Consider the following 26,028-nt stretch of genomic DNA (forward strand, 5'->3'; position numbering starts at 1 on the left):
AAGATACTAGAAGCCTTGCAGTCCAGGCCGGTATCTCAGCAACGGGACCCTGTTGAATCGTTGTTCCCGGGCCCCCCTCAGTTGGACCAACAATGTCCTCCCGGGGTATCTCCTACATCCCAGTCTGAGGGTTCTGACTTAGACCCCAGCCCCAGATTGACTACGCGGGCTCGCTTAGAATTTCCCTCGACATCATATTGTTTAGGGTCTCAGCGGGGGGAATCTTTGGTTGATGATGCGGAGACAGCTGATCAGGATTCTGATCCTGAGAGCACTCTCAATCTTAATACTCCAGACGGGGACGCCATAGTAAACGATCTTATTGCGTCCATCCATCAGTTGCTGGATATTTCTCCCTCAGCCCCTCCGGCGGAGGAGTCAGCTTCTCAGCAGGAGAAATTTCGTTTCAGGTTTCCCAAGCGGACACAGAGTATGTTTCTAGACCACTCTGATTTCAGAGAGGCAATCCAGAATCACCATGCTTGTCCAGATAAGCGTTTTTTCTAAGCGCCTTAAGGATACACGTTATCCTTATCCCCCGGACGTGGTTAAAGGTTGGACTCAATGTCCCAAAGTGGATCCTCCAATCTCCAGACTGGCGGCTAGATCCATACTTGCAGTGGAAGATGGGGCCTCGCTCAAAGATGCCACTGACAGGCAGATGGAGCTCTGGTGGAAATCCATCTATGAAGCTATCGGAGCTTCTTTTGCCCCAGCATTCGCAGCCGTATGGGCGCTGCAAGCTATCTCAGCAGGTCAAGCGCAAATTGAAGTAGCCACTTGCACGGCCGCGCCACAAGTGGCATCCATTACCACCCAGACCTCGGCAATTGCGTCTTACGCTATTAATGCTGTCCTGGACTCTGTGAGCCGTACGGCGGTGGCGACCGCCAATTCGGTGGTACTCCGCAGGGCCTTGTGGCTACGGGAATGGAAGGCAGATTCTGCTTCCAAAAAGCGCTTAACCAGTTTGCCAATTTCTGGCGACAGGCTGTTTGGCGAGCGTCTGGATGAAATCATCAAACAATCCAAGGGAAAGGATACATCCTTACCCCAGCCCAAACAGAACATTCCCCAACAGAGGAGAGGGCAGGCGAGGTTTCGGTCCTTTCGGGGCGCGGGCAGGTCCCAATTCTCCTCGTCCAAAAGGTCTCAGAAAGAACAAAGGAACTCTGATGCATGGCGGTCTAAGTCACGTCCTAAAACGAACATTGGAGGCACCGCTAACAAGGCGGCTTCCTCATGACTTTCGACCTCCTCTAGTAGCATCCTCGGTCGGTGGCAGGCTCTCCCGCTTTTGCGACGCCTGGCTGCCACAAATAAAAGACCGCTGGGTGAGAGACATTCTGTCTCACGGTTACAAGATAGAGTTCATCTCTCGTCCCCCGACTCGATTCTTCAGGTCTTCTCCGCCTCCCGAGAGAGCCGAGGCTCTTCTGCAGGCGCTGGGCACTCTGAAGGCAGAAGGAGTGGTGGTCCCTGTTCCTCTTCATCAACAGGGCCACGGTTTTTACTCCAACTTGTTTGTGGTCCCAAAGAAGGACGGGTCTTTCCGTCCTGTCCTAGACCTGAAACTTCTCAACAAACACGTAAAGACCAGACGGTTCCGGATGGAATCCCTTCGCTCCGTCATCGCATCAATGTCCCAAGGAGATTTCCTTGCATCGATCGATATCAAAGATGCTTATCTCCACGTTCCGATTGCCCCAGAGCACCAGCGCTTCTTGCGCTTCGCCATAGGAAACGAACACCTGCAGTTCGTGGCACTGCCATTCGGCCTGGCAACAGCCCCACGGGTTTTCACCAAGGTTATGGCTACTGTAGTAGCGGTCCTCCATTCTCAGGGTCACTCGGTGATCCCGTACTTGGACGATCTGTTGATCAAGGCACCCTCTCAAGAGGCATGCCAACACAGCCTCGACGCTACCCTGGAGACTCTCCAGAGTTTCGGGTGGATCATCAATTTTCCAAAGTCAAATCTGACACCGGCCCAATCGCTCACATACCTTGGCATGGAGTTTCATACCCTCTCAGCGATAGTGAAGCTTCCGCTGATCAAGCAGCGGTCACTACAGACAGGGGTACAATCTCTCCTTCAAGGCCAGTCACACCCCTTGAGGCGCCTCATGCACTTCCTGGGGAAGATGGTGGCAGCAATGGAAGCAGTCCCTTTCGCGCAGTTTCACCTGCGTCCTCTTCAATGGGACATCCTACGCAAATGGGACAGGAAGCCGACGTCCCTCGACAGGACCGTCTCCCTCTCTCAGGCGACCAAAGCTTCCCTTCGGTGGTGGCTTCTTCCCACTTCATTATCGAAGGGGAAATCCTTCCTACCCCCATCCTGGGAAGTAGTCACGACGGACGCAAGTCTGTCAGGGTGGGGAGCGGTTTTTCTCCACCACAGGACTCAGGGTACGTGGTCCCGGCAAGAGTCCTCGCTTCAGATCAATGTTCTGGAAATTGGGGCAGTGTATCTTGCCCTGAAAGCGTTCCAGCAGTGGCTGGAAGGCAAGCAGATCCGAATTCAGTCGGACAATTCCACAGCGGTGGCATACATCAACCACCAAGGCGGCACACGCAGTCGACAAGCCTTCCAGGAAGTCCGGCGGATTTTGATGTGGGTGGAAGCCACGGCCTCCACCATATCCGCAGTTCACATCCCAGGCGTGGAAAACTGGGAAGCAGATTATCTCAGTCGCCAGGGCATGGACGCAGGGGAATGGTCCCTTCACCCGGACGTGTTTCAGGAGATCTGTTGCCGCTGGGGGGTGCCGGACGTCGACCTCATGGCGTCCCGGCACAACAACAAGGTACCAACGTTCATGGCACGGTCTCAAGATCCCAGAGCTCTGGCGGCAGACGCCTTAGTTCAGGATTGGTCGCAGTTTCAGCTCCCTTATGTGTTTCCTCCGCTGGCACTGTTGCCCAGAGTGTTACGCAAGATCAGGGCCGTCTGCCGCCGCGCCATCCTCGTCGCTCCAGACTGGCCGAGGAGGTCGTGGTACCCGGATCTGTGGCATCTCACGGTCGGCCAACCGTGGGCACTACCAGACCGACCAGACTTGCTGTCTCAAGGGCCGTTTTTCCATCTGAATTCTGCGGCCCTCAACCTGACTGTGTGGCCATTGAGTCCTGGATCCTAGCGTCTTCAGGGTTATCTCAAGAAGTCATTGCCACTATGAGACAGGCTAGGAAACCAACGTCCGCCAAGATTTATCACAGGACGTGGAAAATTTTCCTGTCGTGGTGCTCTGCTCAGGGTTTTTCTCCCTGGCCATTTGCATTACCTACTTTTCTGTCCTTCCTTCAATCTGGACTGGAAAAGGGTTTGTCGCTCGGTTCCCTTAAGGGACAAGTTTCAGCGCTCTCTGTGTTTTTCCAGAAGCGCCTAGCTAGACTTCCACAGGTACGCACGTTCCTGCAGGGAGTTTGTCACATCGTTCCACCTTACAAGCGGCCGTTAGAACCCTGGGATCTAAACAGGGTGCTGATGGTTCTTCAGAAACCACCATTTGAGCCAATGAGAGATATCTCCCTCTCACGACTTTCGCAGAAAGTGGTTTTTCTAGTAGCAGTCACTTCTCTTCAGAGAGTGTCTGAGCTAGCAGCGTTGTCGTGCAAAGCCCCTTTTCTGGTTTTTCACCAGGACAAGGTGGTTCTACGTCCGGTTCCGGAATTTCTCCCTAAGGTGGTATCCCCCTTTCATCTCAATCAGGATATTTCCTTACCCTCTTTTATCCTCATCCAGTTCACCAATGTGAAAAGGATTTGCACTTGTTAGATCTGGTGAGAGCACTCAGACTCTACATTTCTCGTACGGCGCCCCTGCGCCGCTCGGATGCACTCTTTGTCCTTGTCGCTGGCCAGCGTAAAGGGTCACAAGCTTCCAAATCAACCCTGGCTCGGTGGATCAAGGAGCCAATTATCGAAGCTTACCGTTCGGCTGGGCTTCCGGTTCCCTCAGGGCTGAAGGCCCATTCTACCATTCTACCAGAGCCTGAGGTGTGTCAGGCGGCTACCTGGTCGAGCCTGCACACTTTCACGAAGCACTATCAGGTGCATACCTATGCTGCGGCGGATGCCAGCCTAGGTAGACGAGTCCTTCAGGCGGCGGTTGCCCACCTGTAGGAAAGGGCCGTTTTACGGCTCTCTGACGAGGTATTATTTTACCCACCCAGGGACTGCTTTTGGACGTCCCAATTGTCTGGGTCTCCCAATAGAGCGAAAAAGAAGAAGGGAATTTTGTTTACTTACCGTAAATTCCTTTTCTTCTAGCTCTAATTGGGAGACCCAGCACCCGCCCCTGTTTTTTTGTGTACACATGTTGTTCATGTTGAATGGTTTCAGTTCTCCGAGTTTCCTTCGGATTGAAGTTACTTTAAACCAGTTTATAATTATTTTTCCTCCTTCTTGCTTTTGCACCAAAACTGAGCAGCCCGTGGGAGCACGGGGGGGTGTATAGGCAGAAGGGGAGGGGCCTAACACTTTTAAGTGTAGTACTTTGTGCGGCCTCCGGAGGCATAGCCTATACACCCAATTGTCTGGGTCTCCCAATTAGAGCTAGAAGAAAAGGAATTTACGGTAAGTAAACAAAATTCCCTTCTTTCCCCCCAAATGTTATATATATATGTATAGGGCTGCGGCCAGGAATGAGGGTGCTGCGGTGGAGCGGGTCATCGGGGGCACGAGCAGGCTGTAGCAGCCTGCCGTGACCACGTGGGCCCGCTCATTACATATGCACGCCCATCCTCCCGCCCATGTCTCAGCGCTGAAGCCGGCTCTGATAGGTGGGTGGGGGGTGCGCGCATATTAAACAGCCGGCCGTGATCACCCCTGGCAACTACAGCCTGGAGTGATCATGTGCGGCTGTATTACTGCCCCCCGCGTATCATAATCAGCGCGGGGTGCAGTGAATCAGTATACTCACCGTTCCCCTGCAGCTTCGCTATGTCCTCCCGTTTGTCGGTCAGCTGATCTTTGTAGAGAGCAGTGAGCACAGCGATGACATCATCGCTTTGCGCGCCATTAGTCACTCAGGTCAGCCGACCGGCAGACGGGAGGACATCGCGATGCTGCAGGGAAGTGACCGGTGACGGCTTCACACTCCAGCGGCGCTGCTGCCGCCACAGACAGGGGGAGAAGCAATGCTGCATGGAGCGAGAAAAGGTGAGTATAAACGGGTTGTTGTTTTTTTTTGTGTGTGATACAGAATACATGCCATATACCAGGATGGGGTTATTTATCAGGATGAAGTATATAGCAGGATGGGTGTATAGAGCAGGATGTGTGTATAGAGCAGGATGGGTGTATAGAGCAGGATGGGTGTATAGAGCAGGATGGGTGTATAGAGCAGGATGGATGGCGGTATATAGCAGAATGGGAATATATACCAGGATGGCAGTATATAGCAGGATGGGGGCATATAGCAGGATGCCGGTATATAGCAGGATGGCAGTATATAGCAGGATAAGGGCATATACCAGGATGGGGTACATATACAAGGCAGAAGGATCATTACCGGGATGGGGTACCTTAGCAGAGAATTTGGGGACATTACCCCCATAATATTGTCAGCAGAAGATCCTCGCCCCATAACAGTGTGTCATGACCACATTTTTTGCTTAAAATTTTATTTAACTATTTTCCTCCTCTAAACCCAGGGTGCGTCTTATGGTCCGGTGCGTCTTATAGTCCGAAAAATACGGTAATTGATAGATAGATAGATGTAAAGATAGATAGACAGATAGATAATGGATAGATATAGATGGATAGATAGCTAGATAGAAAGATGGATAGATAGAGGGATAGATAGATAGAGGGATAGATAAATAGATAATCAATAGATGGAGGACAGATCAATCAATAGATAGAGTCCCTGTGAGGATACACTGCAGTTCTCGCTAGCGGTAATGTGTTCACATTACCGACCGTGAGAAATGACCTGTAGTTACCTCTGCAGTCTAGTTACGAGGCTGCATTAAGTACTGTGTGTCAGACGCGGCTGCAGCAGTCTGCAAGCGTCATGGGACCTGTGTGGATTACGCCAAAGTGGTGTGTTGAGGGGGGGTTAATAAAGTGGAGAAAGAGGGGCTTTTTTGTTATTTTATTTAAAATAAAGGATTTTTTGGTGTGTGTGCTTATTCACTTTACTTACGGGTTAATCATGTAAGCTGTCTCATAGACGCTGCCATGATTAAGCTAGGACTTAGTGGCAGTGATGCGCTGCCATTAACTCGTTATTACCTTGATTGCCACCGCATCACGGCAATCGAGAAGAGCCGGTAACACACCGGGACTGTCGTATAATGGATGTGACATTCTCGGGGCAGCTGCGAGCTGATATTCTCGGCTGCGGGGGAGGGGGGCATTAACCCTGGCCCTCGCCCTCTCCAGACTGAGAATACCGGGCCGCCGCTGTGTGTTTACCTTGGCTGGATGGTAAAAATACGGCGGAGCCCACGTTTTTTTTTTTTCGTTTTTTATTTTTGATATGTACGTTTGATTTCTATGTGTATCCTATATGTCTGTGTTTGTGTGTGAGTGTGATCTGTGTGTGTTTACTCTGCTCCGCTTCCTTCAGGGCAGTGATGAACATTATGTCTCGAAAAACACGAAATACCGCAGGGAATAACGCAGGAAAACGCAATGAACCGCCCAGAATTTGCTACCTGCGTTATTCCTTGCGGTATTTCATTATTATTACATTACAGTCAATGGAGTGAATAACGCAGTTAGCTGCAGAAAAGAAGTGACATGCTCATTCTTTTTCTCAACAAAATCTACTGAAAGAATTTTCTTGAGAAAAAAAAAGCGGGGTGCGAACAGCATAGGTTTTGCTGGGGAATGTCTGCAGAAAGGTTACAACCATTTTCTCAAGAAATTTCTGGAGCAAAAACGCAGAAAAAACGGGGGTAAAAACGCAGTGTGTGCACAGGGCCTTAACAACAAACAGCCATCATCCTCATTTGTGCTATTTTCACATACCTTATGTATTTTGTTGTATTTCATCCTAACCATTAAAATATGTTTGTTTTTTAGGATGATCCATTCAAAAACAAAGCTCTTTTGTTCAATAACAGCAACAATCAGCAGGACATTTATTCAGATCCATTCCAAACAGAGGATCCCTTCACTTCTGACCCATTTAAAGGCGCTGATCCATTTAAGAGCAGTGAGTGCATTTTCTTGGGTTCTTTTGATAACCGCACAAGACCAATGTATTGTAGAAAATGAAGGTATCTTAAAATGTTTTTTCAGATCCATTTGGTGATGATCCTTTTAAAGAAAGCGACCCATTTCACGCTCCTCCTTCAGAAGACCCTTTCCACAAGCCAAGTAAAGGTGACCCTTTTTCTACTGATCCCTTCACTAAGAATAATGTCCATTCGATGACACTGCCTTTAAAGGTAAGACATGGCAACAAGCTAAATGTATTTCTTTGTGCCTGCAAAGTGATAATATTACATTGTGATAATCTACCGACTCTACCAACTTAAGTACAGGTGTTGAATTCAATGAATTCCCACATTCCGTATTGAATGACAGTGAAATACCTATAAAATTTGACAAAATATGGTCTGTTTGGCTAAAGAGTTCAAACACCAGATCTCATTATGATGGCTTGGAGACATAGTTCTTTAGTAGATTCCCTGCCTGGAGTCACCTATAAGTTATTTGACAAGACTCTCATGACACCAGTTTATCAGTGCTTATTTATGTTGGCCATTCTGTTGTTTTGTAGAGAACCATCTATACCTGTACAAGAGTTATTATATCTCCCAATCCTAAAATTATTATTGTGGTAATCCAGTGTGTGGTCTATTCATACAAGTATACAAGTAAAATACACCGTCCATACATTAGTCATCTACTGCCTCCAATATGCCTCAAAAATGGAAACTTAACAAAATGTGTCTGAATGTTTCATTCATGTTGAATGTCTCCCCTTACACCTTGCACCAGCCTGGCTAAATTGTCTGTGTATGCACAGCTATAGTGTTTGCATTCGTATCTAATGATGTTTTATCTTTCTACTACAACAGTCTGATCCTTTTGAGAGCAGAGATCCGTTCTCCTCCTCAACGTTACCCAAGAAAGAACCAGGTGAGCAGACATTAAAACGCCTTCCCCGTGTGGACATCTTCTGTAGAGCCATAACATTTTTATTTTTCTGTTGACGTAGACTTATGAGGGCTTGTTGAGACCCCTTAACTTTCTTTTGACCATTGAAGACTGTGTGAGGGCTTATTTATGTCAGGGCAAAACAAAGTTTTTGGGGTTTTGGGTTGGGGATGGTTAGTCATTATTCTATTAGTGTTAAAAAATAATGTTATTTATTCCTCAATAAAACTAGTTTAACCAATTAACAATACATGATGGAATATGTCTGTCATATGTCGCCTTCCTGCTTTTGATGTGGACTTGCAAGCTGAGCCCACATCTTTCCCAGCTGCAGATGATGGCTGTGATATTCAGCCATTATGTGACTTATACAGCTGTGGGCAGAGCGGCTCACCGCCCATGACTGTTAAGTTGTTAACTGCCACTGTCAATCTGTGACAGTGGCATTTAATGTGTGCCACCAGGGGGCTCACCTGTGTAACTCCTCATTGCTTCACCTATGATGGGTTGCCATGACAGCCAGAGTTCTGCTGAAGACCCCTGTGTCTGTCATCACGGTACTTCTGTGAAACCCATCCTGTGGCTGCCATTCATAGGAGACTGTGATTTCTGGTATATACAGCAATACTGTGGTTTTGCTTTATGCAGCACAAGAGAGTGGATAATCACAGATTCATGTTCCCGAAGGAGACTAACGAATACAGTAAAAAGGGAAAAATTGAAAATCTTTAGATCTTTACATCACACTTGAAGTGACTTTGAGGGAACTCTGTGACGTAAAATAGCCAAAAGTGACACCATCCAGGTGCTTCACAGGAACTAATGCAAGCCTAAGAGGAGAAAAGGCATCACACAATTTGTTGTGCAGTTTCTCCTGAGTACAGCAATACCCCATATTTGGTAGAAAGCCACTGTTTGGGTGCATGGTAGGGCTCGGAAGGAAAGAAACGCCATTCGACTTTTGGAATGTAAAATGTCGCGTTCGGCGAGCCCCTGATATACCTACACTGTGGAAACCCCGCACAAATGACCCCATTTTGTAAACTAGACCCCCTCAACGAATTTATCTAGATGTGTAGTGAGCATCTTGAACACCCAGGTACTTCACAGAATTTTATAACGTCGAGCCATAAAAAAAAGGAAAAAACACAAACATGTTTTGCCACAAACATGTTGCTTTTACCTCAATTTTCAAAGTTTCACAAAGGTAACAGAAGAAAATGCACCATAAAATTTGATGTGCAATTTCTCATGAATACGCCGATACTTGATATGTGGTGGAAAACTACTTTTTGGGGGCATGGCAGGGCTCAGAAGTGAAGGAGCGCCATTTGACTTTTGGAGTGCAAAATTGTCTGGAATCATTAGTGAATGCCATGTCACGTTTGCAGAGCCCCTGATGGACCCAAACAGTGGTAACCCCCCCACATGTGACCACATTTTGGAGAATAGACCCTCAAGGAATTTATTTAGATGTGTGGCGAGCACCTTGAACCCCTGTTGCTTCACAGAATTTTTTAACATTGAGCCGAGAAAATGAAAAAATACATTTTTCCTCACATATGTTGCTTTTGCCCCAAATTTGTAATTTTCACAAAGGTAACAGGAGAAAATGGATCATACAGTTTGTTTTGGAATTTCTACACTGATACCCCATATGTGGTCGAAAACTACTTTTGGGGTATAAGCCAGAAGGGAAGGAGAGCCGTATTGGAGGTCAGATTTAGTTGGAATAGTTTGGGGGTGTTATGTCGCTTTTGGCAGAGCCCCAGACATGCCAGAAAAGCAGAACCCCACCCTCCCCCATAAGTGACCCCATTTTGTAAACAGCACCTTTCAATTAACTAGTGATGCAGTAAGCATATTGACACCACAGGTGTGTCACTGAATTTTATACCATCGGGTGATGAAGAAATAGAAGAAAAAAAAAAATGACAATTTTTTTCACTAAAATGTTGTTTTAGCCCCAGGTTTCTAATTTTTATAAGGGCTAATGAGAAACAAATGGAGCATACAGTTTGTTGCCAGAACAGCAGAAACCTCCCCCACAAGTGAAACCATTTAATAAACTGAACCCCTTAATAAATTCATCTTAGGGGCAGTAAGCATACTGGCAGCAAAGATGTGTCAGAAAATGTTATACTATTGGGCAGTGAAGAAAAAATTATCACATTTTCCCCACTAAAATGTATTAACCCCAGATTTCCAATTTTCACAAGGGGAATAAGTAAAAACGGGCCCCAGAATGTGTTAGATCATTTCTGCGTTAGACAGTATCTCAGGTTAGTATGATTACAGTGATACCAGATTTATATTGGAATTTTTAGGTTTGGCTACTATCACACTAAAAACGCTTTTTTACAAAATAAAGGCTTTTTGCATCACTGAATATTGAAGGACATAGTTTTTCTTATTTTTCTGAGTCATGTGAGGCCTTGTTTGGGGCAGGATGAAAAACTATTTTTATAGAAAAAAGGATTGTTTTTGCATTGCTGCATTCTGAGAGCGATCATTTTTTTATCTCTTCGCTGATGGAGCTGTATGGCAGCTTCTTTTTTGCGGGACAAGATGACATTTCAGGTATATAATTTTTGTTTACATACGATTTTTTGCTTGCTTTTTATTCTACTTTTTTGGGGTAATATGTTGAAAAAAAAAAGCATAGTTTTTTGTTGGCTTTCTTTTTTCCTTTTTAATTTTTTTAAGGTGTTAACCTAAGGGATTAACTAGTGTGACAGCTTTATATATCGGATTGTTCCAGATGCGGCAATACCAAATATGTGTATTTTTTTGTTTACATAAATATATGTATTTATTGGTATCATATTTCTTTTTTTTTTTCTTCCCATTTTTTGTATATTTTTTTTTTTTACTTGGTCCTTCTCTGGGACATTAACTCTTATTATACCGATTACTGGTATAATCCCTTGCAATTTTCCAGAATTACATTAGATTACATTATACATGTCAGTTTTACAATGACAAAAGCCTCTGACACCATCCTCTTGGCATGGTTTCAGAGGCTTGCCATAGATGGCTGACCCGGAGGTGTCATAAACCTCGGGTTACCACCATGGCAATGATCGGGCCTCTGTGATCAGATTGCGGGGTCCTGATTTGCGGGGTCCCAATTGCTTGGGAAAGTTGCATGCTTGCTCTCCCAGCTCCCAGTGTTAGGGGGTAATATAGCCAGGGGCACTACTACTGGCTGTAAGAGCTAGTTCTCATCTGTCAGGTACGATGAAGTCCAAGGCGATGATCTCACAAATATCTGAATTTTTGCTCACCACTTAAAGAAAACAAAAAATATGCATGTTTGGCATCTGCATAATCATACTGCCCTGGAGAATCATTCTGCCAAAATCCTTTTTACTGAAAAATAAACCCTGTAAAATAATAATAATAATAATAATAATAAAAAAAAAAAACTATTGCAAAATTGTACTTCACTATTTCACTACACGGTGGAATTTTTTCCCACTTTCCATCCATTTCATTCAAAAGCACATCTTGTCCCGCAAATGCAATCCCTTAAACAGCTATATCGATGGAAAAATTAAAAAGTTTGGCTCATGGAACAAAGTGCGAAAGAAAACAAAAGCACAAAAATGAAAAATTGCCCGGTTCTTAAGGGGTTAAATAATATTTTGACCAAAACTGCTGTGAAAAAAACACTATTACAAACAAGGATATTGCAATCTTTATGTCAATATATTTTGTAACATTGTTTAGTCCTTTCTTGTTTGGTAAACACACTGCTCTTTTGCTATGTGTGTGTCAAATACTATTTGGCTTCAGTGTGTGGCATTGGGAAACAGTATGTTAGTACGTACTTACAATATGTGTCAGATACTTTAGTGATTGGTGGGAGAGTATGAGCTCAGGCTTCCACAGATTGATTTCCTGATGTTAACACCGGGTCGGACTGGCCCGCACAGAGAACCGGAGGATCCTTCGGTGGGCCCAGGCACTAGCACCTGCAGGCAGGGCTGCCATCAGGGCATTACTGCATTTACTGCTGGTGCCCGATGAAGAGGGGGGCTTGGACCCTGCCGGTGTACTTACTTCGCTTTATTAAGCCCTGAGTCGGGCCCCCCTCTTCATCTTAACCGGGCCCCAGTCACAGCCACACTACTACATGGCTAATTTGCATGCAGTGTGCTTTAGAGCCTCTCATGCAAATTAGCCATGTGTTTGGGCCATGGTCAGTGGGGCAGAGCTGGGTGCGTCATGTCATGGCCCAGCGTGCAGCAGCATGATGAGGTCATCAAGCTGCGACCTCATCACACTGCTGCAGGCAATGCAGAGCTGCGGAGGTGCGAGGACGCAGCAACCGGCAGTGAAAGGTAAGCGAACCATGAGCTGAAGACGGTAGCAGAACGATTGCGTGGGGTAATAGGGGGGCCCCTGCCGACCCGACCCCAGTTTCTGCTTTGCTTCAGCTAGATGTGCATTCGAGGGCACACACATCCAGCTGAAATTCATTGTACCGCAGAGTGTACGCCGCATGACGTGGGTGCCAGGGATTGTGATGTTTTGTTTTCTTTTGTCGCAGACATGTATACCAAGAAGAGCCCAGGAGGGAACATATATGCCAGTAGCGGAACATATGTACCAGGAGGGGCCCAAAAGGCAGACATATATACCAGGAGTGGCTCAGGAGGGGACATATATGCCAGGAGTGGGACATATGTACAAAGAGGGGCTCAAGAGGCTGACATATATACCACGAGGGGACATAGATACCAGGAGGGGGGCATATATACCAGGAGGGGACCAGTAAGGGGACATACAGTATATACCAGAAGGGGGACATGTATACGAAAAGGGTATATATATATATATATATATATATATATATATATATATATATATACATACATACATACATACACACACACACACACACACACACACACACACACACACACACACACACACACACACACACACACACACACACACATACATATACCAGGAGGGGCCCAGGATAACTGACTGATCCTTGTATCACCGCTGACTGATTGAGCCCTTCTCCCTGAATTACCCCTGACTAGTGACTATGTCCCCTCCACTGGTATCACCATGGGCAGACTGAGCCCCATCCCCCTGTATCACCCTGGACTGAATGAGCTCCCTCCCCTGTATCACCCCTGACTGACTGAGCCCCTTCTCCCTTGTATGACCTCTGTTATACTGTGCCCTCTCTCCCTTTATCATCCCTGCCTGACTGCATCCCCTTCCCCTGCATAACCTGTGACTGACTGTGCCCCCTCCCCCTGTATCACCCCTGACTGACTGAGCCCTTCTCCCTGAATTACCCCTGACTAGTGACTATGTCCCCTCCACTGGTATCACCATGGGCAGACTGAGCCCCATCCCCCTGTATCACCCTGGACTGAATGAGCTCCCTCCCCTGTATCACCCCTGACTGACTGAGCCCCTTCTCCCTTGTATGACCCCTGTTATACTGTGCCCTCTCTTTCTGTATCATCCCTGCCTGACTGCATCCCCTTCCCCTGCATAACCTGTGACTGACTGTGCCCCCTCCCCCTGTATCACCCCTGACTGACTGCGTCACTTCCCGCTGTATTACCCTTAACTGACTTTGGTTTTCTCTCCAAACCACTAAGAAAATTAGGTTTTTCATAAAAAGTTTTGGTCTTACAGGTGACAGAGATATTAACGTAAAGTGTACGTGGAATGTGTGGGAAAGGTCTCCTTCGATGTCACTCCAATGTCACACATAACTGATTTAGGGTCCCCACCACTTCTAGTACATATAGTATGCCCATTCACATAATGTATTTGCTGCAGAATTTCTACAATAGAAATCCCACAGTAAATAAACAGTGGTAAAGTTCACGCAAATATTGTGCAGTACACAAATAGCGCATTCACTTTTACCACTGACCTCTTCCCTTGTATTGCAAAGGATGAAATCAACAGTGAATATCTGCAGCATAAAGTGACAGATTGTTCATGTCAAATCTGCAGGGTCTGTCAATTCGTTTAGTGGTTAATACACATCAGGGGACTTTTATCATTGAGTTTTCACCAAAATGTGAATGCCAGCTCTTTCTGTAACATTAATGCACCACTGCAGCATTTTGGGTTTTTTCACCACTGGAGTGGAGCTTTTAACCAAAGGTCTTTGCCACTGTCTTATACTCACTCTCTGGCTTTTCACCTTTTTTTTCCCTGTGGCGCAATCTTGAGAGCGCAAATTCTGACTGTCCGTAAGTTATACGTTACTTCACGAGTGCTCAGTACAAGTCTATGAAGGCCAGAATGAGGCTCTCATAGACTTATATTGAGGTGTGACCTCTGGCTCCATAAAACACTGGAGCAGACAGCAGGTCACAAACTGCCAGGGAGACCGACAAGCTCGTCGGCACTAAATGGTGAAAATGCAAGAAGGGAAGTATAAGAGTAAGGTCAGGGACCTTAGATGAGAACCCCCACTCCAGGGGTTAAGGAAAAAAAAGTGGAGATTTGCATTAGGCTGAGTTCACACAGGGCATCTTTACTGCGTTTTTGCTGTGTTTTTGAGGTCACAAAGATGCACCATAATACATGCATTTCCTTCTCCCAGCAAAGTCTATGAGATTTCTATTTTGCTGTCCACACTATGCAACTTTTGATGGCTGCATGTCAATTCTTTTTGCATTTTTACCGCATTTTTGAGCCCTCCAGTCAATAGATTTGACTTAAAAAAAAAAAAAATAAAAAAATGCATTGGGTAAAAATGCGGTAAAAACGCATCGCGTTTTTGATGCGTTTTTGCCTCGGTGCGTTTTTGGTGCAATTTAATATGCACTCAAGATGCAGTGACAAAAAAGATACTGCATGTGAACATAACCTTAAGAAGTGTATTACCTTGTATTATACCCTGATATTGGCACATTTTACCACACAATTGGTGGTTTATATATATATATATATATATATATATATATATAATATACATACACACACATATATATACGTGTGTGTGTGTGTATGTATGTGTATATATATACTAGAAGGTGGCCCGATTCTACGCATCGGGTATTCTAGAATGTACGTATTGTGTAGTTCATGTATGATTTTTGTTATATATATATATATATATATATATATATATATATATATATATATATATATATATATATATATAGATATAGATGATGTTGTGTGTAGTTACCAAGTGTTTGTGTAGGGCGCTGTACATGTTCTGGGTGTTGTCTGGGTGTGACGGGGGTGAGAGCGGTGTTGTATGTGTGATGCGTGTGTTGCGTTGTTTGTGGAGCGCTGTGTGTCTGTTGTGTGTGTGTGTGTTGCGCGGTTTGTGTGTGTGTGGTGTGTTTTGGGGGGAGGTATGTTTTGTGCAATGTGTGTGTTGTGCGGTATGTGCGTATATTTGTGTGTGCCGCGGTGTTTGTGTGTTGGGTGTTGTGTGTGTGCAGCGTTGTCTGTGTGTGTGGGTGTCTGTGTAGGGCAGTTGTTTGTGGTTCCCAGTGTGTGTGTGTGTGGTGTGTTGTGCAGTGCGCGTGTGTGTGTGTTGGGGGGAGGTGTGCACTTCCCATCGTGCTCCATCCCCTATGCTGCGCACCCCCCATCGTGCTCCATCTCCCATGCTGTGCACTCCCAAACGTGCTCCATCCGCCATGCTGCGCACTCCCAAACGTGCTCCATCCGCCATGCTGCGCACTCCCAAACGTGGTCCATCCGCCATGCTGCGCACTCCCAAACGTGCTCCATCCGACATACTCCGCACTCCCCATCGTGCTCCATCCCCCATGCAGCGCACTCCCCATCGTGCTCCATCCCCTATGCTGCGCACCCCCCATCGTGCTCCATCTCCCATGCTGCGCACTCCCAAACGTGCTCCATCCGCCATGCTGCGCACTCCCAAACGTGCTCCATCCGCCATGCTGCGCACTCCCAAACGTGCTCCATCCGCCATGCTGCGCACTCCCAAACGTGCTCCATCCGCCATGCTGCGCACTCCCAAACGTGCTCCATCCGCCATGCTGCGCACTCCCAAACGTGGTCCATCCGCCATGCTGCGCACTCCCAAACGTGCTCCATCCGACATACTCCGCACTCCCCATCGTGCTCCATCCCCCATGCAGCGCACTCCCCATCGTGCTCCATCCCCTATGCTGCGCACCCCCCATCGTGCTCCATCTCCCATGCTGCGCACTCCCAAACGTGCTCCATCCGCCATGCTGCGCACTCCCAAACGTGCTCCATCCGCCATGCTGCGCACTCCCAAACGTGCTCCATCCGCCATGCTGCGCACTCCCAAACGTGCTCCATCCGCCATGCTGCGCACTCCCAAACGTGCTCCATCCGCGATGCTGCGCACTCCCAAACGTGCTCCATCCGCCATGCTGCGCACTCCCAAACGTGCTCCATCCGCCATGCTGCGCACTCCCAAACGTGTTCTATCCGCCATGCTGCGCACTCCCAAACGTGCTCCATCCGCCATGCTGCGCACTCCCAAACGTGCTCCATCCGCCATGCTGCGCACTCCCAAACGTGCTCCATCCGCCATGCTGCGCACTCCCAAACGTGCTCCATCCGCCATGCTGCGCACTCCCAAACGTGCTCCATCCGCCATGCTGCGCACTCCCAAACGTGCTCCATCCGCCATGCTGCGCACTCCCAAACGTGCTCCATCCCCCATGCTGCGCACCCCCCATCGTGCTCCATCCCCCATGCTGCACCAGCATCAGCCTCTCTACCTGCAGCATCAGCCTCTCTGCCCGCAGCATCAGCCTCTCTGCCCGCAGCATCAGCCTCTCTCCTCCCAGCATCAGCCTCTCTGTCCCCAGCATCAGCCTCTCTGTCCCCAGCATCAGCCTCTCTGTCCCCAGCATCAGCCTCTCTGTCCCCAGCATCAGCCTCTCTGTCCCCAGCATCAGCCTCTCTGTCCCCAGCATCAGCCTCTCTCATCCCAGCATCAGCCTCTCTCCTCCCAGCATCAGCCTTTTCTGTCCCCAGCATCAGCCTCTCTCCTCCCAACATCAGCCTCTCTCCTCCCAACATCAGCCTCTCTCCTCCCAACATCAGCCTCTCTCCTCCCAGCATCAGCCTCTCTCCTCCCAGCATCAGCTTTTTCTGTCCCCAGCATCAGCCTCTCTCCTCCCAGCCTACCCCAGCCTCAGCCTCCCCCAGCATCAGCCTCTCTCCTCCCAGCATCAGCCTCTCTCTTCCCAGCATCAGCCTCTCTCCTCCCAGCCTACCCCAGCCTCAGCCTCCCCCAGCATCAGCCTCTCTTCTCTCAGCCTCCCCATCCCAGCCTTCCCCAGGATCAGCCTCTCTCCTCCCAGCCTCCTCCAGCACGCCGTGCTCCTCTGCCGACACTCACAGATCCGATCGCATACACTCACACACACCCGATCGCATACACTCACACACACCTGATCGCATACACTCTCACACACCCGATCGCATACACTCACACACACCCGATCGCATACACTCACACACACACACATTGACGATATTGCACATACGCGCTTATACTCACAACATCCGGAGATAACACATGCTTCTGGCCATGTGATCCTCCGGCAGGTCCTGGAAGATCACAGCACAGTATCGCCGCCGAGAAGCAAGCGATATCCCAGGATGTTGTGAGTGTGTGGATGCGATGTGATGTGTGTGTGAGGTGTGTGTGAGAGTGAGTGTGATCTGATGTGTGTGTGTGTGTGTGTGTGCTGTTGTGTGTGCGTGTGTGTATTTTCCGCCGCTGCAGGACCTTGATGCGCTGGTAACTATGCTACCATGGTTACCAGCGTATCTCGTCCCCCGCTCGCACGGGAGCCCACACCAGCATACGCCGGCCAGCCCCAGCAATGCGAGAGTATGTGTCGGCTGGTTTGGCGGTGGGCTCCCAGGGGTACAGTACTCACCTGGTAGTCGTGGCTCCGTGACCGTGTCGGTTCGGGGAATGCGTGGGGGGGGTGGGGCCAGAGCTAGCGTGCATTGCGTGAGGGGGGCGGGGCGTGGCCGAGTTGCCAATGCCTGCAGGGTGCCGGGGCGAGAGGCCAATCTGTGGGGGGGGGGCGGAGCCTGGGCGAGCGGCCGGCCAATCCGTGTGGGGGCGCAGCCTGGGCGAGCGGCCAATCCGTGTGGGGGCGCAGCCTGGGCGAGTGGCCAATCCGTGCGGGGGGGCGGGGCCATGGCGAGCCCAGCGGCCAATCAGCTTTGTGTCACCGTAAGGACACAATTTTGGAGCAAGACAGGCAGACAGACAGAATAAGGCAATTATATATATAGATGTATATATAATATGACCACCAATTGTAGTGTAGCTACATACTGAGCCCACAGAATGATTTTCTCTGGTGCGCCCTGGCTTTGACACAGGATATTAGGATAGACCAAGAGCACTATCAGGCTGATTCTCTACATATCTTTAGTGGTAGCTCGGATGTTTAGGTTTGAAATCCAAAAAAGTAAAGTTTATAAAATCATCAGCTTCTTGAGTGACAGCAGCTGAGGATCAGATAATATGTGGGGGGTATTCATAGTTATCCCCTCCCCCTGTTAGAATTAGCATAAGTATTATACAATCGATTTAAGTTTTGACTTGCAGGACCTGTGCTGAGGTCATACCCATGTGACCAGGAGGTGCAGGGCCTCAGCCAACAAAGCTGATACCAGGAGCAACATTTTTCTGTTGGCAGAGGCCCTGCCCCTTCTGGTCACATAGGTATGAGCTCTGCACAAGTCCTGGTAGTGAAAAAGTAAATCGATTGTATAATAAGTATGCTAATTCTAACAGGGGGAGGGGCTAACTATGAATACCCCCTCCCCCCCCCCGATATTATCTGATCCTCACCTGCTGTCACTCAAGAAGCTGATGATTTTATAATCTTTACTTTATTGTGTTTCAAAACCTAAACATCCGAGCTGACCACTAAAGATATGTAGAGAATCAGCCTGATAGTTCCAGTATAGCACTGGCTTTAGGTTATATAGGAAAACCCTGGTGATTGGTGTGCATTAATGATGGTTACCGCACAAGGTTACTAACGCTGTAATTATATCTAGGTTTCAGTTTTAACATCCCCATTGTGTTACAATAGATTTTATACAAATGGCTGACTTATCTCAGTGAGCTGAAAATGCATAAAGAATGATCCACATTACAGTATGTGCACACAATGTCTTTTTCAGGCGGATCGGCTCCAAAGCCCACCTGAAAAAGTGCTCAGAAAAAGCTGAAAACCTGGGCCATATGCATTTCTAAAAGTAAAAGTAAAAAATTACTTGCTGTTCATATGTTGAGGCTTTTAACTGTCTTTAAAACCTGAAATGGTTAAAAGATGCCAAGTGGTTAAACAAAAAGTGGGCTCATGATTCTACAGGTGTTTTCTTCTCTGAAGATACTCAATACTTTCAAGTCAAATGGAAAGCATTTTTGGCCGCTGGCGGGCTTTTTTTTTAACCAGCATTTGTGCTTAAAACGCCACTAGCAGTGTCTTGACTGTTTAGTGTAGTTAAAAGTAATGTCCTGAAATGACCACATAAAGTATGCCACAAAAACGCTTGTAAAGTGGTAAGAAGCCCAACGGGGGCAAAAAAACTCTCAGGAAATGCTCCCTCCAAAATAAGGATAAAAAAAGGACACTTCTGGGAAAAAAAATGCTGTTTTCTGGTTAGTCTTGGAAATCTTTGTGGGTTTAGCCCCTCAAGAGAAAAAAAGAACAAACAAAATAAAGGCTGCTTTACACGCTACGATTTATCTGATGATATGTCGTCGGGGTCACGGTTTTCGTGACGCACTTCTGTCATCGTTGGAGACGTCGTTGCGTGTGACACCTATGTGCGACTCCGAACAATCGCAAATAGGGTGAAAATCGTTGATCATTGACACGTCATTCAGTTTCAAAATATTGTTCGTCGTTTTGAACACAGCAGACATATTGTTACGTTTGACATCCTGCCAACGACGAACATCATCCACACGACCGCCTTGGTCAAACAATATATTGCTGAACGATGTAGCATCATTTGTTTGATGTGTACGTGTGACCGCTTCAAAACGACCTATGAGCGTTCTTGGCAAATCGTAGCAACGATCTGGGCGTGTCACATCGCTAACCAGATCGCTAGCGATATCATTGTGTGTAAAGTGGCCTTAATGGTATTTGCTCATGCCTCAGTCTCAGTGCTTGTAGGCCAAAATCAGAAGTTTAAAATCCACCAAGGGTAGAAAACTCCAAAAAATGCACCTCTTCTGTGTTTTGGATCCACTTTTACTTTTGGCTCCCAAATACTGGTGCCGATGCCGTTGAAATGCTGCTGAGTTCAGTTGCTGACATCTCTTGGCCCTTAGACTGTGTATGTGTGCTCACAGAGGAATATGTTTACAGTGCCCACTTCCTCGCCAACTCCTGATAATTGCTACTAACACATGATGTTTGTATGAATGTTTCCTTCAGTCAAAGCAGACAATTTATTCACCAGTAGTAATATAATCCTATGTTTTTCGTCCGATATTAAATGAGTGTTTCAATTTCTTTTTCTGCTTCTTTCAGACCCTTTTGGCACGCTGGATCCTTTTGGAAGCAGCGCTTTCAGTAGCAATGAAAGTTTTGCAGATTTTAGCCACATGTCTAAGGTAAGCGAGTCATCCCCATTGACAATCATGACGGCTTTTTTTCCCCCTTTATTTTAGGTGGTTGGATAATTAATCTAGCCATGGCTCTTTTGCTTGTATTATTTTCTGTCCTTGTTGTACACCACTAGGTGTCAGAATTGGCACGCCGAGCTCCTGCTACCGGCTCATACCGAAACCTGGAGCTCTCTAGTATCTCTCTCACCACTTCAAATGCTGCCAGTGTTAGGTGTAATAAACAAGGCAAGTGTGGTTTTGTCTCTGAAGATGAAACTTGTTTTTCACAGAATTATTTAGCTTTTCTTTTTATGAAAATAATAAACTAGTATTTTCCAACTTTTTAAGTTCTGTGCACCCTAGTAAATACAAAATACTATCGCATATATTTTTCCCCCATGCATTATCCTTTAGCTGCTTGACACGGATTTGGGTTGTAGTGGTAGAAATGGAAGAGTTCATCTTGGATACGTCTTTTTTCCATAGGTTAATGTTTGCATAGCACTACTAAGTACCAAAACTGTGTGTTATCTATAAGGGCTTGTGCACACGATCAAGATGCTGCGTCCTGGGCGCAGCAAGGCCACGGATGCTGTCCGGAGGAGACCGCAGCTGCCCATGCCCAGTGGACACGAGATTTCCATAAATCCCATCAACTGTGCTTGTACTGCACTATGTAGCGTTTTGGACGAATAGAATTCACTATTGCGTCAAGCACGTGAATCCCTACTCTTCTGGTTTCTAAAGATCCTGTTACTTCTGCTACTGACAATGAAATTGTAAACCTTGTAGAATCAAGTAACATGGTGGCTGCTCATACATGTATGATGAATGCCAGGGCATTTTTCCCCCAGACTGCGAGAATGCCTGCATCTAATCACAACTGACTTTTTCTTATTGTTAGTAGTCAACAGCCTATCTCATTTTAATTAAATGGAGCTTCCAAACACAAAGCTCAGCTTTTTATCTGTGATAATGTTTTGGACTTGCTGAATACCAAAACTTTCTTTACATTGCCTGCATTCATGTGAAATACCTTTTGCCATTAAAAAAAGGGTGAAAACAGTGTGCAAACACTCCGCTGTAAAGGAAATGTCTGTGTTGTGCTTCTATCATGCACATCAAAGAACTCCTGGCAAAGCTGTAAAACAACAAAGGGTTGTTGCGAAATTGCACCACCTTTGTTGTACAACAGGCACAGCGAAAATGCTTGCAGCCTTCACATCAAATCAATAGTTCTTGTAGAGTGATTTCTTTGGCATGATTTTTGCTTGCAGGAAAGGGCTCTGCCAATCAGTGCAATCAGTGGTCTCCATCCCAATGATTAAAGGGGCTGACCCACAATTCAGTATAAGGTTGCTATATACTATATCACGTAAAACATGTTGCTTTTTCATATTCATTCCTGTGTGTGGATATTGCTACTGTGTCCAGAGGTACCTTAGTAGTCATACAGGCTAGCGATGGCGAGCGTGATAGCACCCGCCCCTATCGTTATGCTAATATGTGAAGATCGCTGCCGTAGTGAACATTATCGCTACAGCAGCGTCACACGTACTTACCTGCTTGGTGACGTCGCTGTGACCGGCGAACCGCCTCCTTTCTAAGTGGACGGTTCACTCGGCATCACGGCGACGTCACTAAGCAGCCGCCCAATCAAAGCGGAGGGGCGGAGATGAGCGGGATGAACATCCCGCCCACCTTCTTCCTTCCTCATTGCTGGCTTGTGGCAGGTAAGGAGAGGTGCCTCGTTCCTGCGGCGTCACACGTAGCGATGTGCGCTGCCGCAGGGACGAGGATCAACTTCGCCCAAGCGACAGCAGCGATAATTGGGAGAGGACCCCCATGTCAACGAGGAGCGATTTTGGACGTTTTTGCAACGATCCAAAATCGCTCCTAGGAGTCACAGACGAGATCGCTACAGCGGCCGGATGTGCGTCACAAAATCCGTGACCCCAACGAGATCGCTGTAACGATCTCGTAGCGTGTAAAGCCCGCTTAAGTCTCTTCACATGAATCCTTTTGTGAGCTGTGCAATCCTGCAGGCAATAAAATAAGAATCCGTGCACTACAATTTGCTTCTTTTTGCAGTACTGGATACATGAGACAAATTTTCTGAGTTGTAATTAAGAGAACACCATCCCCCACTTTCTAATAAAACCTATTCAAATTGTCTCTTCAGGGAGGAAGGAGACGAACTCTAGTGCCACCTATTGGAAATAGCAATCCTAAAAGTCAAAAGTGGCCTTTAATGAGCCTTTTCATATGACCTAAGATTTATGCCAGATCAGAACCTCAATTTGCAGACACGGTGTTTCAGGATGATTGTCCCTCGTCAGTGCAAAGTATGAGATCTGATCTGGCTTTATTAAAAGCTAAAGTGGGGTCTAAGGGGAGAACTTTTCTCCTTGCGAAAACCTGACAAACCAATCTGGCTGTCAGTGGTGAGGAGTCTTTATAGCTGCAATACTCCTCTGGGATATATTCAAATTGTCTCTTCAGGGAGGAAGGAGACGAACCCTAGTGCCACCTATTGGAAGTAGCAATCCTAGTAATTTTGGAGTTATCTGATGGTTTCAATTTGTTGTCACACCATCTTTGCACAGCACTAATGGGCACCTTTCTTTCACAATTTACATCTTCACAATGCCCTATTTTGTCAGTTGAACAGACAATTATATCAAATATTAACAACGTTTAGTCGCTCCTTTGAAATTGTGCAATTTTTGCCAAGATTAGTAAGCCTTAGGCATTTGTGCAAGTAATTCAGATTCTTGAAATACACTGGGTTATAGCTGCCGTGGCTGTAATGCTTGTAGCTGGTTTACATTATTTACCCATTTTCAGAGCAGTGTTTTCATAACCTTTTAGATCCTAATTTCACTTTCCAGAAGCCTATAAACCAATAAAATAGTATTCATCATGCTTTGATGTGGTCTTCGCTCAGTCCTGCTCTTCTGCATATTGTGATGGTCTATTAGGCCCAATGTTTTTAGCAGGGTCTTTGTCAGATATTCTGTGTATGGGGTCATCCATGAAGCAAGTAGGATCTTAAACAGAAATGCACAATCGGCAGCCAGGGGGCATACGTGGGGTGACCAGGGGGCATATGTGGCTTGCAATGCCATTCTGTGTGGATACCAACCATCACAGGCAAAGCTGAGGAATGCGAATTAGAGTCGGGGCGATCTGACAGATGTTTGGGTCCGGCGGGTCTAAGCGGGCTTGAAAAAAATAAATAAATAAAAATCCGGTTCAGGACCAGACTTGTACCCGAACATCTGCCCAGACACCGAACCCCATATAACTTCATGGGGACCCGAATATTGTGCTGTTAAATGGTGATATAAATGGCTAGCGGAATTAGAGCAGGGTAGTTATACTTACAAAGTCTCCCGCACGCCTGTCACACTGCTTCCGGGTCCGCTCATTAACTTTCATACATATTCACTTCTTCCTCCGCCCACTGTCAGTCCTGGCGTTTATGATTGGTTGTAGTCAGACCACGCCCCACCCTGTGTAACAACGTCTGTGATTGGTTAGAATCACACATGCTGTATGCGTTCCTATAGTGTAGCGTCCCCCTTATTTTGTGATACCCAGCGCACATAAAGCAGACGGCTACAGGCTGCAGCCCACAGCCTTGAGCTTATCTTGGCAGTGTATCAAAATAAGAGCGACCCTATGCGGCTTTTTTTTTTTTTTTTTAAAAAACAAAATTATTTAAATTTAAGAAGAAAAAAAAAGACGTGCAGTCCCTCTCAATTTTCATACTCAGCCAAGATAAAGCCGACAGCTAAGGGCTGGTATTCTCAGGTTGGAGAGGCCCATGGTTATTGGGTCCTCCAGCCTTAAAATATCCTTCAGGCAACTAGAATTGTCTCATCCATTAAATGCGACAATACTGGCACCTTACCCGACTCATCCCGATTGCCCTGGTACGGTGGCAATCGGGGTAATATAAGGGGTTAGTGACAGCTCACCGCTACCACTAAGCCCTAGATTAGTAATGGGGAGGGTCTATGAGATCCCCCATTATTAATCCTGTAGGTGAAAAGAAATAAATACAAACACTGAAAAAAATCCTTAATTAGAAATAAAATACAAAACAAAACCTTCTTTCTTCAATTTATTAACCCCACAAACACGCAGGTCCGACGTAGTCCACACGAGGTCCCACGAGGATCCTGGCTCTGCTACAAACTGAAGTCACAGCTCGCGGGCACATTACCAAACATGAGTGCCCACTGTGCCTTCAGGCGGACACTGACTGAGCCGCAGCTGTGACCGGTGATGTCACTGCGTTTATGTGCGGTCACAGCTGGAGATTCCCACAGTACCTCACTTGTGGCTGCAGGTAAACTCATTTCAGGTGCACTGACTGAGCTCTGTGCCCTCACCTCAGGTTAAATGATTTAAGTCAGACCTGCATCTCCTGGCAGAAAACCATTTTTTTTGCCAAGAGATGCAGATTTGGTGCTGAAATGTATACACCATATACCAGCATCAAATCTGCATCTCTATTATTGGAAAAATTGTGTTTTAACTGATAATTCCTTTTCTTCCCTGTATTGTCCTACCCCTTTTAAAATTAATATAAATTTCTGGAACACAAATCTGCATCTTTTGGCAAAAAAACGCCACACAAAAACGGTTTTGAAGTTGCGGATGGACATATTCTGTAATGTGCCCGCGCACTGTGACTTCAGTATGTAGCAGAGTCGGGAGGGGGACTGCACTCCAGTTTTTTTTAATTATTTATTTAAAAAGCCGCATAGGCTGCCTCTTATTTTCTTATTTTGATACACAGCCAAGATAAGCACATGGCTGGGGGCTGCAGCCTGTAGATGTCTGCTTTACCTGCACTAAGTATCACAATATACGGCGGACCCTACGACAATTTTTTTTTATTTATTTTTAAACCACTATAGGGATACCGGCACCCTGTGAGAGTCCAGCCAATCACAGACGCAGTCACACAGGTTGGGGTCCACCATCTGACTGCAGCCAATTGCAGATGCAGTGACTGATGGTGGGTGAGGGAAACAGTGAATATGTATGAGAGGTAATGAGCGGACCCTGAAGTAGTGTTACAGCCACGGGGAAGGTTGGGAAGTAGAATAGTCCTGCTTGGTATCTTATTTTCTTTCTTTTTCCTTTTTGTTCTATTTCTATCATTATTCGGGTAGCGGAACCTGAACAGTTTCATGGATTTCCGTGAGAAGTCCTTGTTTGGGGTCCGTGCACGGATACTTTACAGTTGGGGTGCGCCCATCACTAATGGGGATGTA

At 46.7% G+C, this 26,028-nt stretch overlaps 1 protein-coding gene across 2 annotated transcripts in view; it reads left to right on the forward strand.

Moving 5' to 3' along the window:
- Positions 1-26,028, forward strand: part of EPS15L1 (epidermal growth factor receptor pathway substrate 15 like 1) — a 297,220-nt gene that overhangs the window by 160,741 nt on the left and 110,451 nt on the right. For both annotated transcript variants that reach the window (XM_075315065.1, XM_075315074.1), the window contains 4 exons: positions 7,039-7,171; positions 7,258-7,406; positions 8,043-8,103; positions 20,661-20,743. In XM_075315065.1, coding sequence (XP_075171180.1) covers positions 7,039-7,171; positions 7,258-7,406; positions 8,043-8,103; positions 20,661-20,743 — 426 coding nt within the window. The remainder of the gene's footprint in view (positions 1-7,038; positions 7,172-7,257; positions 7,407-8,042; positions 8,104-20,660; positions 20,744-26,028) is intronic.

This window comes from Anomaloglossus baeobatrachus, chromosome 1, assembly GCF_048569485.1.
Source record: "Anomaloglossus baeobatrachus isolate aAnoBae1 chromosome 1, aAnoBae1.hap1, whole genome shotgun sequence".
In the NCBI taxonomy this organism is placed as follows: domain Eukaryota; kingdom Metazoa; phylum Chordata; class Amphibia; order Anura; family Aromobatidae; genus Anomaloglossus; species Anomaloglossus baeobatrachus.